General features: G+C 42.3%; 1 protein-coding gene across 1 annotated transcript; it reads left to right on the top strand.

Annotated features, from left to right (window-relative positions):
• Nucleotides 1-4,313: 4,313 nt before the first annotated feature.
• Nucleotides 4,314-14,301, top strand: peli3 (pellino E3 ubiquitin protein ligase family member 3). The gene is made up of 6 exons (XM_053416181.1): nucleotides 4,314-4,510; nucleotides 6,654-6,783; nucleotides 7,248-7,349; nucleotides 10,135-10,362; nucleotides 12,426-12,614; nucleotides 13,448-14,301. Exons 1-6 carry the CDS (start codon nucleotides 4,338-4,340, stop codon nucleotides 14,045-14,047), a joined length of 1,422 nt encoding a protein of 473 aa, XP_053272156.1. The 5' UTR covers nucleotides 4,314-4,337; the 3' UTR covers nucleotides 14,048-14,301.
• Nucleotides 14,302-15,827: the final 1,526 nt, after the last annotated feature.

The raw sequence follows: 15,827 nt of genomic DNA, 5'->3' as shown, positions 1-15,827 counted from the left end.
AAAGCTATAGGTGAGTGGGTGTAGTGATACTGACATGCAACTTGGAGGCTGTAGTTTACTTCTCTTCACACACTCTTGTAACTTTTACTTCAAGAACTAGATATATTTCCAACAAAAGTGGTCACATTTTGTACCGATGTTAAAACTTAAAAAAGTCTAAAAAAAGTAGGCTACAATATATCTATCCCAGCATTCGTACCGTCAATCAATAAATGACGGTACGAATTAATAATAAATGATCTACCATGAAAGCCGTGTACAAAGCTATAAACTTGACCTTGAGTATTAATACTCCAGAATGCAGCTTTGTTTACAGTTGGATTAGCAAGGACATCTCAAAAATGACTAAGGGACCCATGTTAAAGAGTAGCCCTAAGCCCCTAGGAAGGAACTCATAGAGTAGCACCAATCCAATTCTGAGCTTGTTAGGAGTGGTTTATTCTTTTCTGTTGGATTGACACAATGAAACAAATTTCAGGCAGAAGGAGGAGGAGCTTTAGTCAATCGTCTTCTACTGACAGTCATGGACGACACCTGCTACTATGTGTACAGACAGAATAGGCATGAACCTAAAGGCAGAGGTCAAAGCAGGCATGTGACTAATTCTCAATAAAACATTCTCATTACAGCTTCTTTATCAATGTCATCCACAGCAACCCCTGGCTCATGTTACAGTAAGTAAAACGATCCAAATGAGCTCAACATGATATAGTGTATATAATTGGAATTTAAGAAAAAGTATTAGAACAGGTATTGGATGACAAATAGGTATTAGCAGAAAATTCAGTTATGTCAGTTCCCTTAATTTTCCAATACAGACTAAGTAACAGTTGTGTGGGGAAGATGTATTTTAGGATCTTTTCTTTTTTTTTAAGTATATTTTTGGGGCTTTGTATTGCATTTAATTGATAGGAAGGAGAGCAAGCTGTGAAGGGGGGACAGAGAGAGACTGGGGAAGGACCTGCAGAAAATGGCCACAGGTCGGAATCAAACCCAGGTTGCTGCGGGTTGAGGCCTTGACTCGTTGGGGCGGCACCTCTACCAGGTGAGCTTTACACCCTATTTAGATCTTTTGATAAATTATTTGGACTCCAAATACACAAAAATATGAGCGCACTGAAAGATCCCCACAAACAACACAGCTGTCTGCGATCCAGAGGAAGCTCGGCCTCCACTTCTCATTCCTTTCCCTTCGTCGTACCCTCCCCTCATCGCATTTGCTTCTGTCTATGGAGCCTCCCCCGAGTCTATTCGGACTTCACCTCTACATCACTACTACCGCTCAATATCCAGCCAGGGCAACATTGAGCCGGGGTAATGAAATGGCCACTGGCTGCCAGAATCTGCCTACCGACATCTGTCATCTGATTATAAGGAGGTAATCTCCTCATCTGGCCTCTTTTCTTTTGGATGGCCAAAATTTGATCTGGTCTCATAATGGCTGTGTAGTTCCCTTCAGGGGTAGTGTAAGTCTGCATGGGTTGTTTTTCTGTAGATGATGATCTAAACTGCCTTAAAAAAGGAAGTAAACAGGAAGGAAGAGGAGAGCGTCTAAGCTTGGGACAGTGTTTTCAGTATTATCATGTTTACGTTCCCAGGGCGATTATCTAATCTGCTCAAAGGGAAAACAAAGCTTGTAGAGCTTTGTCATGCTTTCGCACTTCTAGCTTTCCACTGTGTAGGTTGTCTCGCCCACTTTTGATTAATAATAGGCTTGAGCATCAAGAACTGGCTTGGAACATGTGTGAAGAGACAGGGATCGAGCTTCGTTTGACTTGTGCAAAGTGAATGTTGAAATATCCACTCCAATATAATGACTAGTGACTCAGCGGTAGAAATGATCTCATCTTTTTTAGCACAGTGTTCAATTTGGGTATATACTCCTGCCAGTTTCTTAAATGCTGATCATTGAGCATGTTGTTGGATTATGAATTTCTATTTCAAGTGAATTGTGATTTAAAGAGGTTGTAACTGAACGCCTTGTAAGACCATAGCGATGCTTGTTGAAATTAAAGCAATGGTAAACCTCCTCCTCTTCTCTGTTTGGTGATTTTAAAAAGGCTGCACTCCCCTTGGGCATTGTTTAGTATCTCAGATATGGCTGTTGTCACATGATGGTTGCTGTTAACTCTAAGAGCCTGCGAAGAGGACATGCTTTTTTGTCTCTAATACTCTTTGGGCTCCATATTACTCACCTGCAGTCAAGAAGTATAATTCATCGCCGAAAGTAAAATGGCACGGCACATGCATCACAAGGTAATAAGAAGGTTCATAGATGCAGGTATCTGTGGAAAACGTGTGATCCCCTTTGCTCATCCAATCCGATTAGGACAGTAAAGGCCCTGGGTCAGCAAACAGAAAGCGCTTCAGTTGCATAAAGAGGATGAAAATTATCACAAGAGCCAGCATCACTACAACCCTGTAGTAGTAACACACATTCAGCCAAATACTCCTGAATTTAGGGGTCATAAAAAATAATTGAGCCAAGCAGGGGGGTAAGAGTGCAAATTTACATGAAAAAAACTCTGCTATTTACAAGGAGAAACTCAGAAATTCTGAAGTCACAAATGGATGAGACAGTTTGTCGGAACACAATAGAGAGATACAAAGATTTTTTTTTTTTTGAGTGACCTTTATTTCCTCAAGGGTCGTCCTCTAACAAGAAGGTCAACCACATTGTTCCCTTTCTGCAAACCGAAATGTCCTTGGGGAAGATACTGAACCCCAAATTGACCCTGATTGAATCAAAGTGTTTCCCATAGATGCACTGTATGAATGTGTGTCTGAATTGGTGAATCACAGTAAAAAGTAAATAAGAATAAAAGAGCTTTGTGTAGTCATCAAGACTAGAAAAGTTTGTTTACCTGTTTGACTTCCTGCCTTCTTTCCATTACTATGTACACACTGGTCTCCAGGTTCATTCAGCCTCCCACCTGCTCAGTCATCCAGTCCCATTCGCAGCCAGACCTCCCTCTTCACTCTTTGCACTCAGTCTTGACCTGCCAACAAGTCTCCACTTTATTACTTTTAGCTGTGTTCTGCATTCCCCTATTCAAACAAAACCAATTAAGATTCTGGACTAAAAACACTTCCTGCTAAATCAAATTAAAAAGTATACTAATCTGATTAGATAATGCTTGGGTCCCTGCCAAAACAAACACAATTTTGTTTTGTTTTGTATATTTTTGACTATTCTGACCTTTCTCTGACTATTCACTTAAAAATGTATGACTTTACAGTCTGAATATATCATCTATAGTGAATATAAAAAAAATTCCAATAAGTTTATCATTTTAATTCTTTACTTACAGGCGAACCGTGGTCTGAATCTGAACCCTGACACCTTTCTATCAAGACGTTAACCTTTTCAGTAATATATTTTTTTACAATTTGTTTAATGTGGGACATAATTATAGTGTCATCAGAGAAATATCTGTTGTATGCTAACATTTTTACACTGCTTCATTTTGGCATTTGCATTATGTGAATTTTGTCAGCCAGTAAATTGGTCAAGTAACAGTCAATCTGCAAAATGCAAAATGATCAAATACACAGTACATTTACATAGATTTCTCTAATCAGGCTGTAAGGGTTTCTCCACAAGATTTTCTGTTTATAATCTAATGATGAAATTGCAAAATGTGAATATACACCACCAATTAATAACCCATTTTCCTCTCATTTATCATTATACTGTTACATGTTGTCGGCATGGCTCTGCTCTTTGAGTGAACCCTGAAACCATCTGTGCAGTGATAAGCATTCTGCTGGAGAACAAAGCCCCAGGATATACATACACAGATTACAGTCCATTTAAATCAACAATAGCAAGAATACAGCACATTAGGATTGGACGTTAGTGCTCAGTTGGCAGCCAGCAAAGCATGAAACAGTAGATGGCAATCAGCTAATGCAAACTCTGATGCCAACACCTTCAAGGCTCCGTTTTGTGATCCTTATATGTGTTCAGACAGAAATCCAGAGTAATTCTCACCTTATGAGTAGGCTTCCAGTCTCTCCTCCTTCCCTCTCATCACTGTTTGTTTATAAAGTGGAGTTGTTAAGCCCTGAAGTACATGCAAATAGATTGTGTGGGTTCCATTCATCAGATAATTAGTGAATAGTGTTTGCTGGGAACTCTTTTAATAACAGTAGACACACGATACCTGATGACGTACCATGAACTTTTTTCAGCTATCATCCTGTCTTATTGTATATTATTTTGGAACATTTAAATGACATGTCTTCCTCTACAACACAAGATTTGATGTGTCTCTCTTTCGCTTAACACCTATTCTCCCCTCCCCAGCAGCGAGCCCCAGTTGTGGCCGGTGGGCATGGTTTTGGAGGGCAGCTCAGAGGCGCTGTGTCCCCCCCCATCTCTGGAGCTGCGCCCATCCTGCAACAAGAGCCAGTCCTCGCCTCCTCTGAGCACCAGCTCACAACCCCACGACGTAGTCTTCCCTGAGGACAAGGAGCCCGTCAAGTACGGCGAGCTCATCGTCTTAGGGTGAGTTACTGTTCGTGTTACTGCTGCTGTGTGTTGTCTGTATATCTGCTCATAACTCACTATATGTTTGTGATATGAATGAGTGGGTGCCATCATAAGAAAAAGTTCTTAAAGACATGCCTGTCTAAATAAAGTGTATAATCTAAGGTTAAATATATAATTAAAGAGACCCAACTCAGGACCCTAATTAAGCCGGATCCAAATTATATTCCATCTGTTTGGGTAGGGTCTCATTGTATTTCTGTGGGCCTTAGGACTATATGTTTCTACCAGGGTTCCTTCTTCTTAGTAAAAAGCTGCACTTTGGGTCCAGGTTGATTATCCACAGTTCTGCGTTAGATCATGTCCAAAGACCTCTGGAGTGTTTCATGAGTGCTTGCATTCAGTAGCGCTGAATTCTACTGAGGTGCTGTAAATATAGGTCCTCGTACATCCACCTCATTTCTAGTACCTGTGTGTGTAAGTGTGGGTCTGTGTGTGTGCGCGTACATTTTAAACTGCTTTACCAACTGCTATACTCTCATGCCTGTGCTGTAACATTCCTGCTACTGTCAAGTGTTTATTAAAATGTTACTTTCTGTTTATTTAAAGTGCATATGTTATAAATCAACCTGAATGTGTAATAAACCACACATTCATACCAAGATTGGCATCAATCTTTTCATCCATGTCTTGGTAGAAAACTGATTGGGATGATTTTGGTATTTGTCAGTGAGCTTCAGAGGTGCTGCTCAGGGTATTTGTTAGGTGTTTTTGTACTTGCAACTGAAGCAAGCCAGGTGTGTACCCCTGCTTCACTCTTTAAGGAAAGCTAGGCTAACCACATTCAAATTTTTGTGTCTGATCTATTCCTTTACAAAATTAGCAATCCAAGTAGTCTGCAAATGCCAGTGACTATAGCCAAACAGATCATATTCAATGTCGGTTTTGGCCCAACAGCCTAATAACTTAGTTTGTAGAGCAGATCACCCCAACCGGACGAGGCAGATGATTTCTTCCAGGTAAAAGGGAGTTTTCTCTCTCTCTTGTGTTGTTATGGTTTCTCCATAATGTTGTAAGGTCTCCACTCTACTACTTGAAGTACCTTGAGATAATGCATATTGTGATTTGTTGTATATAATATTGAATTGAATTGATTCGATTCTGTGACGTAGGCAGTTCAGGTGAAGGACTATATTCATCTAAGTCAGTTAATCAGAGGCAAAAGGGCTTATTTGACTCAACACAAAGAACAGTGAGCCACAGTGGCAAATCCAGCGTTAAACTCCAGGAGGAACCACCAGAGGACAGAAAAAAGATGTGATAGATTACACACATGTGTGAGAGAACGATATGTCTCCCACTGGGATGCTGTGGTGCTATTCCAGGCAGAGACACAGACATATGCTTCCACTCCTCCACCTATTGATCCATGCATTATTGGATGATGAGCATATCATGCGTCTGAGGTGAAGTGATCACAAGTGGACAGCTCTAAGTACATCGGTTCACATCGAGCATCAGATAGTGTCTCTATACACATCATCTTTATCTGGGAACGGATCTGACTTCCATGCACTACATGCAAAGCAATATATTTCCAAAGACTGTATTAATCCAACTGTATTGTTCATTTTAGCAAGCCTGACAAACAGGATGTTCAGACCTGGTATGTATCTCTAATCACGGGTGGACTCACCATAGACACATTGAGGACACATTTGAGATCCGATCTCTCAGACCACATTCATTTTGTTTTTTTTTCACGATATGATGGTAATTGTGTCCTGGGCCACATTGAATGATCGCCTGCTTATTAGTCATCCTCTGATCCACTATAATTGTGTGAAGTGTGAACTGACAATTGAGAGTTGTACACTTGTGATTGGATAACTCTAGATGCATGTTAGGCAGGAAAGAAACCAGTATGGAAATAGCTATAAAATGAATTCACACATGCCACTGTAATAAAGTGAAGTCAGTTTGGCTATGACATACTGATCTCAGTCGCTCAACATACACTGAAGAAGGACAGCTGTATCATTTGTTGTTTAAAAAACTAGGAGACCCAAATGGCAAATTACAAGTAAGTGAAATCTATTAATGAGTGAAAATGATACTTTTGAATGATAAATTTAGGAAATGTTATTCCTATACTTCACAGGCACAATGGTTCACTGGCCAATGGAGACAAGGGTCGTAGAAGAAGTCGTCTGGCCCTTTACAAGAGACCCAAAGCCAATGGGGTCAAACCTGATGTTATCCACAATGTCTCAACACCTCTGGTGTCAAAGGTGAGGAGTCGTAACACTTGTGTCCTCGACTAGTCTTTAGTCGAGGACACAAGGAAGATCTACTATGAAGTACATCTTGTGAATTTATGCATGATCTTTTTTTCTGACCTTTCTGACATTGTGACATCACTATGAAGTCACAAAATGATGTCATATAGTGAACCATTAACGTTTGGAACTTATAACAGTAGAAACACAATGTTCAGCTTATTGAGATCAACCATGCATCGTCTCATAAAGAAAGACGGAGAGTATTGTATTTATAATTCTGTACCACTACTTTTAGGTATTGTAAAAAGCCGTCATACAATGTCTTGTTTCACTCCGTCATAATAATATGTTTTAATTATAAATGATGTCAGTGAGAGGGGTTGTTCTCCCAGAATAGGAAATATGCTCTGGATACATTTTCCTGGAGGCCAGACCTTCACTTCTCCTTGCCATAATGTCTTTTCTATTGGCAGGCACTCAGCAACAAAAGCCAGCACAGCATCTCCTACACACTGTCACGGAGCCACTCTGTCATTGTGGAGTACACCCATGACACCAACACAGACATGTTTCAGGTTAGTGTCTAAACACACACACACACACACACACACACACACACACACACACACACACACACAGACACACACACACACACACACACACACACACACACACACACACACACACACACACACACACACACACACACACACACACACACACACATACACACACATGCCAACTCAACATTTTAACTGTGTGACCTATTGTATAAATATCCCTCGGAGTCAGATAAGTGAAAAGTTGTCGGATGAAATCATTTAAAATGGTCATTATGAAGAAGGAATCACACCTTGAAACTGCCTTTTACTTTTAAGTCCTTTACTTTACTTCTGGAGGGGCTGTAGGTGAGAAGATGTTTTAGTGAGACTCTTTTCGGACATTCACCGGAGTTTCTAAGGCCAGCCCCCTAGTAAAAACTCTGGTGAATGTCTGTAGGAGCCAATGTCACATGGGACAGACGCAACAATTGAAAAAAAACTCAAGAAAACAAATATCTCTGCAGGAAAAGGTGGTGCCATAGATGTAGAAGACACAGATGAAGATTTCAAGAGAGCTCTTGTGCCCGATCCCTGTGTTGATGTGAAAAACATGTGATCTCTGCAGCAGAATTAATACCCCATCATGCCTCTGGCTGCTGCATCCCCCCACACTTGAACGCCCTGGAGATATCTCTATTGTTCTAAACCCCTCTCCTGCTGTGTTGCTCATGTGTGAAGGGCAAATTCCAGAGAATGTCCAGGGCCACTTGTCCAGATTATGTCTGAAAATGGCTTTTGGTTGAGTGCTCAGTACTCAGTAATTCATACCCCACGACAGTAGAGAACTGCTCCTTGTGGTAGATCATGTTGCAGTGTGAGAAACACACAAACAAACAAGGTAAAAACAACACCTGCTCCACTCTCCTAGGTGGTAAAAATTCCCTGTGGCCCTAATGCATTTTCCCCTTAGACCTCAATTATAAAGGAGACGTCTGCACAGATGAGTGAGTCTAAGCTTTAGGCTATAACCAAGTGCTGACAAGCTCTGTACACACAGAGATCTTGCATGAGATTTATATAATCTTCATTGTGGAGGTAATCTGTAAGCAGATTTGTCAGCCTACGCAAGAATGCAGCCTCATCAGAGAGCAGTGAGGGACAAGAGGAAGCCCAGGAAAGAGAATATCTGTCAGGAAAGAAGACAATAGACTCAGGAGATAAAATATACAAGAGAGGATGAGTCAGACTCGTCTGCCCTCAGCTCACAGTTGTTTTTAACGGCACCTTATTCTCTCATCATCAAGGAGATCCACACAAAGCTGAGACTCCAGGAGACAGAATCAGCAGGGCTTCAGTCCAGTCTATCAATGTGTGTTATCTCACTACTGTGTTAAAGGGTCAGGTCACCCACAGACAGAACATATACTTTCTCTCTTAACTCTGGTGGTATCTGTCCATGCAGATTGTGTTGGTCTCACTTTTTTACGGTATGAGATAACTACCTCAGCTAAATTAAATTTGTCCTGCTCAGGTGAAACACAAACGCTGTTAGATTAATTCTAGTTTATTTACCTTTTTAATGGACTTTGACTGAAACCCCCCACAACCTGGTGCTACCCGTAGCATAGCAAAGACTGTTTATCAGTTCATCATACTTATAGCCAACTTGCTAGCAAGGTGCATCTGTAATTCACCTATATGCTACAAATTGTGATGCTGATTTTGACTAGCAAAAAACTGCCATAAAATGTAAGGGAAAAACTTTTTTGTATTATATTTTTGTACAACTCAGCAATTATAAGACATTTTAGATAAACAAAATGTCAATATTAATCTACATGAGCGGAAATAAAATGACAGTTAAACATTCTTAGGTGCATCCCTCTTTCCTGGATGATGTCTTAGGTGGCACAGAATCCTAACATGATTGAATGTTGTTAGTCATCGAATAACCCTAAATGACAATCTCTGCCATCCAGCTGGCAGGGAGTTAAACCCAGTTGTTAAAGTGATCATCATGCTTTACTGATGCAGTGATCTGAAAATAATGAAAAGAGAAAACCTTTTCCCTTACATTACAGCTGCTAGCCCAGCAGTCATTCACTAGACTTGGCTGAGCCTGAAGTAAGGCGAATTTCAAATACGTCTGTAATAGGCTAACATCAACAGGTTACGGAGGTTAAGAGCGACTTCTGATCAAGTCATTCCGACCACCTTCAAACACAGGCACTGTCTGGCAGGGCACATTTCCAAAGGCTCAAGTTCTATATTTTGGTAAAATGGCGTAACACTATATACTTTAGGATGAAATTACCAAAGCCCAGTAATTCCTCTCTAACAGCCACTCCTGTCTGAATCATGGCATGTTTTTAGAGCATTCACCGTTCTTCAGTAAGCTTTTAATCACACAGTGACTGCAGTACTGTACATCACAGCTGAACTGTCAATAGCACTTTGAGTCACCAGTGAGAGGAGCTTACCGGTTTGGCTCACTATAGCTACGGACATGGTTCATTATTCTGAGGGGGGAATCCACTAAGTTCCTCTTGAGAATTCAGTGTTAAAGATGTGGTTGATCATTTACTGACCACCTTTAGAACGTGGTTCCATCACAAATCTCAAAACTGGAATAATTACAACCAAAATCTATCTTCATAGACTGTTACAACAAAGATAAAGGGCAAGATCTGTGTTTGTCATTTGAATGAACTGAAACAGATTACTTAATCATTAGTGTTAATGTGTCTGCGTGAGGATTCTTTAAAGCTGTTCATCTTTGATATCAGTGTTTCTTTGTCTTGGTCCTCTCTCCTCTTAGATTGGCCGGTCCACAGAGAGCATGATCGACTTTGTGGTGACGGACACGACAGGCAGTGGCAGCAGTCAGGGTGGTGGTGGTGCGGGTGGGGAGGGTGGTGGCGGAGGACAGTCAGCTCAGAGCACCATCTCCCGCTACGCATGTCGCATCATGTGTGAACGCAGCGCTCCCTACACAGCCCGCATCTACGCTGCCGGCTTCGACTCCTCCAAGAACATCTTCCTGGGGGTGAGTGTTTTTCCCACTGGGTGACCGGCTTCTACTGGTTAACTCGACCATGGTTACCATAGCAACCATAGTAAGAGCAACAGCAGGGACGTGACTGTGCCACCCACGGGTGACATCATAGCTGTGATGCTGGGTGTCAGTGCATGTGACCTGGCATGGGAGAGGAAGGAGCTTTTTGCTCCGTGTGTGTGTGTGTTTGTGTGTGTGTGTGTGTGTGTGTGTGTGTGTGTGTGTGTGTGTGTGTGTGTGTGTGTGTGTCTCTGTGTGTGTGTGTGTGTATGTGGTGAATAGATGTGGTGGTGATAGTAGTCATGTGTGTTATGAGTGTCTCATGTGGTTACTGCTTATGGTTGTCATGTTACTGTCAAAGTTACCGCAGAGCCATGTGCGCTTACATAACCAGTAGACATGACACATGTGATAACATACACTCTATATCAGTACGTCTTATAACACTGTATTGATGTTGCTGTATGTAATAAACCAAATACAGTTGTTCAGGTGTTTTGAAGATACGTTTTGTCCATTGTTACAGTTAAGATAATATCATACTGACCAAACTGAATGTTGACATCTTTATTAAACCACGGTGTAATGATCCTTTAAGGTGATTTGTTAAAATAAATTTGTCATGTCAGAAAAATAACATGGCACTATGATATCTATATGTCATGACAATAAATTGCATCATTGGTAATGTGACGTACGTGCAAGCCAATAATAGCTCCATTCTCGTGGCAGCATGACTTCATCCAATGCAAGATTCATCAGGACCTCCGACAACTAGGTCAGACATAACACACAAACATGCAACTGGGGTGTTACTGCCCCAGCCAGTGAAACTTAATTTACACTGATTTGGAGCAAATATTTCCTTTTATTCAAGATCAGTTCTCATTCGGTCTCTGTTCTTCACCTCTGAACTCGACGATGGATGTGATGCAGATAAGACAGTTGTTGTGAGCCATAGATAACTTATGCATCTGTGTATTAAGTAAGACCTTAACATAACAGTAGCCAGACATATGTCCATTCTGTATTTGATTCCATAGGCCTTTTCACAGCAGACATTCAAGTCAATTTAATTAGTTCAGGTCCAAATCACAACCGAGCCAGCATTTGCTGACCGTGGAGAGTAAAACAAGGCAAATGAAAAGCTGACAATGTCTGTTGAATTGTAATCCCACTAAACCACAATGACTGTAAATTGTCATGATTTACAGTCATTGACAATTTACAAAAATTACAATAATTCTTGAGGAGATTGCCCCCTGGTGGCTGGCTGCAGTATAGGTCATACACCCCACCCCCTCCATGTTAGCAGTTGCAAAATTAGCATTACTCTGATGAATGTTCCATGTTCAACTGTGTCTGTCTGTTCGCTGCTTGTCAGGTGGAGCACAGTGGGTTTTTATCAGAGTTGCTGGATAAAAAGCTGATGAGAGTAGCGAGGCTCAACCAGAAGAATAGGGTCGCCGTTTGTAAAACCAAAACAATAAGTCGAAAGGTGCTACAAAGCTCTGTACAGATTAGAGGAGATGTAGAGTTTATGACAATGGTGGATTCATCACAGGAATGAGCCCTTTCCCATTACACATCACCATTTGAACCATTCCTGACATTAACACACTGATTAGTACAGCTTAACATTTGCTCTTGTCTAAATTATGATTTTTCTTTCCTCAGCAGCAACAACCTCAAAAATATGTTTCTATATCTAAATCTCTACGTCTAAATCTGCATGTTGCAATTTTCTAAATATTTGACTAAACATGCCAGAAATGTGTTGTTACCTCATGAGCTAATTTGTGTTCGTATTACACCCGGTCTTTCTCTTAGGAATGGGATTATTCTTTGGCGAGGGTGCTCTGCTTTGCACTAGTCAGTACAGTAGTCACTCTGTACTGAGCTTAATATAGAAGCAGAACAAAAGCAACGTAGGCTGTTATTTTTTTTCCGCCTGCCACCTCTGACATCCACCTCCACTGTATCCCTCCGGCACCCCATCACTCCCCTAACCTTTACGTCTGCCTGCTCTGTGTGTGTGTGTGGGTGTCTCTCAGGAGCGGGCAGCCAAATGGAGGACGTCGGATGGCTTGATGGACGGCCTTACCACCAATGGGGTGCTGGTGATGCACCCAGCAGGGGAGTTTGTGTCTGAGCCGGCTCCAGGCGTCTGGAGGGAAATCTCAGTGTGTGGCAACGTCTTTGCCCTGAGAGAGACACGCTCTGCCCAGCAGAGAGGAAAACTGGTAAGAGCAACAAGGTTTGGTGGGAAAAGTTCTGTGAAAATTGGTTTGTCACAGCTGCACATACCAGAATAAGGATGAAGAACTAAGATCGGTATTTCATTAGTATGATGGTATGCAGAAAAGATTCGACATTTAACACTGTGTACCATTTTGTGCATACCATTACAAGGACAGAGTACTGAAAGGAAGTTGTTGTTGTTGAAAGAGCTTTACAAGACGTGCAGAAAGTAATTACATTTGTCATGTCAACGAATCGGTAGATCTCCATCAGTGGACTATCATGAACATATGACCTGGGGTTAGTGGGCAATGGGCATGCCAAAATATTAACTGTTGTGCAGCACTAGTGTAAATCACGAAAAAAATAAAGAATGTCATTCCCTGCAACAAGTTAGCTTCTCTAGTTTTCTCAGAAGACACAGGAAGGTTTGAGCTCCTAAAACGCCTCAGGGCCTTATCTTAAATCCTACATTACAGCTGTATCTTCAGGGTGTGAATGCATAGAGAAGTGCCAAATGAATGCAGTCCATTTACCATATCATACCTTCACTCACTTCAACAGAAAGACCAACAAATAAAGAATAAAAAGTGTGAGGTATCTGGGAATGGTGTACTGCAATATCTCTACTTCAATAAAAGTTGATTTTCTTCTTAATTGGACAAAACCCACCATTTCTAGGGATGCATGCATCTACACTACTGGACTGTTATCTGGAGTGAAAAGTTGGATCAATGTATCCCCTCTTTTTTAATACCAGTGATGTCATTGACCAAAATTGATGTACCCTCTATTTCTATCCTGCTACATCTACTTCTTCTGTACTTCTCTTAAGGTTGAAAATGAGTCCAATACCTTACAGGACGGTTCACTGATTGATCTGTGTGGGGCTACCCTGCTATGGAGGACCCCCGCCGGACTGCGCCACACCCCCACTCTCAAACAACTGGAGTCCCTTCGCCAGGAGCTAAATGCTGCCCGACCACAATGCCCCGTGGGTTTCAACACCCTGGCCTTTCCCAGCCTGGCCCAGCGTGAGATTGTTGACAAAAAGCAGCCCTGGGTCTACGTTAACTGTGGCCATGTGCATGGCTACCACAACTGGGGCTACCGCAAGGAGAAGGGCCCAGCCGGCCCTGGGGGCACTGCACCGGCCAGCACTGGGGAGAGGGAATGCCCCATGTGCCGGCGAGTTGGCCCATATGTGCCACTGTGGCTGGGCTGCGAGGGAGGATTGTACCTGGACGCCGGGCCGCCCACTCATGCTTTCTGCCCCTGTGGCCATGTATGCTCAGAAAAGACAGTGGTGGGGTGGAGCCAGATCCCATTACCCCATGGCACCCATGCCTTCCACGCTGCCTGCCCCTTCTGTGGTACCTGGTTGACAGGGGAACAGGGCCACATCAAACTCATCTTCCAAGGCCCTGTCGACTGAAGCCCTGACCCGAGAACCACTCAGAGGACAGTGATGTTGGATTGGACAGAGGTGAGACAGAGTTAAGACTGTGTGCTAGAACAAAAATCTGAACATTTCAAGTATGAGGTAAAAGAGAAAGCACTGATGACAAGTACAGTGAAAGGACTGTTGATATGATGAACTGAAAGCGACCTGCAATAGTAGATGCCAAGGCTTCACATGGACTAAGAGGTGTATGGAGGAGATGTAAATAAACTGTGTTGAAATGAAAATGTCTTTAGTGATCATTTCTTCTCTTTCAGTAGCTGCTTGGCCTCAGTGTTTAAGTAGCTGGGTTGCTCATCATGTTGATCTACAGTAGATATGAATGAGCTGTCAATTATAATTCTAGCTTACTACAGGAGGTCTAAAGCTAACATACTTAAACAACTCGCCAAATGAATTAATGAGAATCAGGAGCACAACACCATTACGAAATGAATCTTGAATCTTGAAATAGAAAGGGGGAAAGAAACAAGAAGGCCACATAGTCTGGTAACAAACTCAAGTGGTTTGTCAAACTTAGGCCTCATTCCTCATTCATTTGAATCATGAGGGAAGTGCACTGATGCAGTGGGAATCCAGGGTGTCATTCGGACATGGTTGAGAATGTGGACGGATGTGGAAGAGAAAATGAACGACGGTGGTGAAATGATAACCCAAACTGTCCGCTGTAAACACCCATCAGAGTGTAACCATTTAATATGAATAAAAGGCAAAGGTACGTCTACGCATCTTCGCAAAGAATGTAAGTTTGAAGTCATGCGTGTCAATCAAGCAAAGTTGTTTATGTCAGGAAGTGGATTGAAAACAGATACACTGATTTTAAGGGGCCAGTATACTCTTTTTACTTTTTGTCCACTGTCATTCCTATTTGAAGCGATACTGCAGCGGTCATCCTCTGTGACAGTGGCTCTTCAACCCGACTCGAAAAGACAACTTGGTCAACTGTGAGACATTTGCTTGGCTGTTGCTTGCATGCAGATGGAGAGATCATGTTCCAGAGGTTACTACCTGGTTCACTACCTGCGAGGCCTCAACAATCCAGCAGCCGGGCTGTTCTATACCCATCCCCATAAAGTGCAGGCTTGCTCTCAGCTGGATGAACATTGAGGCCTCTGCCTGTTAGAAGCCCTCCATCTGTAGGTGCGGCCAACACACCGACTACGCAGTAGTAAGCTGCAGACTCCACAGTGTCTCTAAGCCTTGCTCCCAGTTTGCAGTGCCCCCATTGTGCTAAAAATAACTCAAGGTCGCCAGAAGCCCCATGCCTCCTCACCGGGAGAGAGGGAGAGAGAGGCAGCTTTGTGATCAGAGAGGCTGCACACATCACCTATTCATCACCTCCGGAAATGTTACACCAACACATATTGAAGGCTTGTCCAGATTCAAGAACTCCACAATGATGTTGCACAAACTGCACTTTTAAACATGTTTTCACAGATGTCGATCAACATGCTTTTCTGCTCTGTAAAGGTCTCAATGCATAGTGGATACAGAGACTGTAGTCTCACCATGAGCTGCCACAAGGTTTTTATACCAGTGCCAGAAGCACAGCTGGGACAACTGGCAATATTTAACATCCAGTGTGTCTTCATTTGTCTTTAATAACATCTCCATTTGACACAGTGATGCCTGCAGCTACAGATCATCTGCTCACTGCTGTGTGTGGTTATTTAAAGGCCCAGAGGGAGAGGGAGAGGGATGGGGTACAGATCAAGGGCGTTCGCCACATGGATGGCAGGAAGCAGAGCAGATC

Source organism: Pleuronectes platessa, chromosome 23, assembly GCF_947347685.1.
Source record: "Pleuronectes platessa chromosome 23, fPlePla1.1, whole genome shotgun sequence".
Taxonomy (NCBI): Eukaryota; Metazoa; Chordata; class Actinopteri; order Pleuronectiformes; family Pleuronectidae; genus Pleuronectes; species Pleuronectes platessa.
Note: the sequence above shows the minus strand (reverse complement) of the source record. Positions and strands in the feature narration are given on the sequence as shown.

Excerpts from the sequence above, each read along its gene's own strand:
- peli3 (XM_053416181.1), top strand. The coding sequence starts at position 4,338 with ATGGTTTTGGAGGGCAGCTCAGAGGCGCTGTGTCCCCCCCCATCTCTG. Across the intron at positions 4,511-6,653 it reads GGCGAGCTCATCGTCTTAGG|GCACAATGGTTCACTGGCCA; the intron begins GTGAGTTACTGT and ends TATACTTCACAG. Across the intron at positions 6,784-7,247 it reads CAACACCTCTGGTGTCAAAG|GCACTCAGCAACAAAAGCCA; the intron begins GTGAGGAGTCGT and ends TTCTATTGGCAG.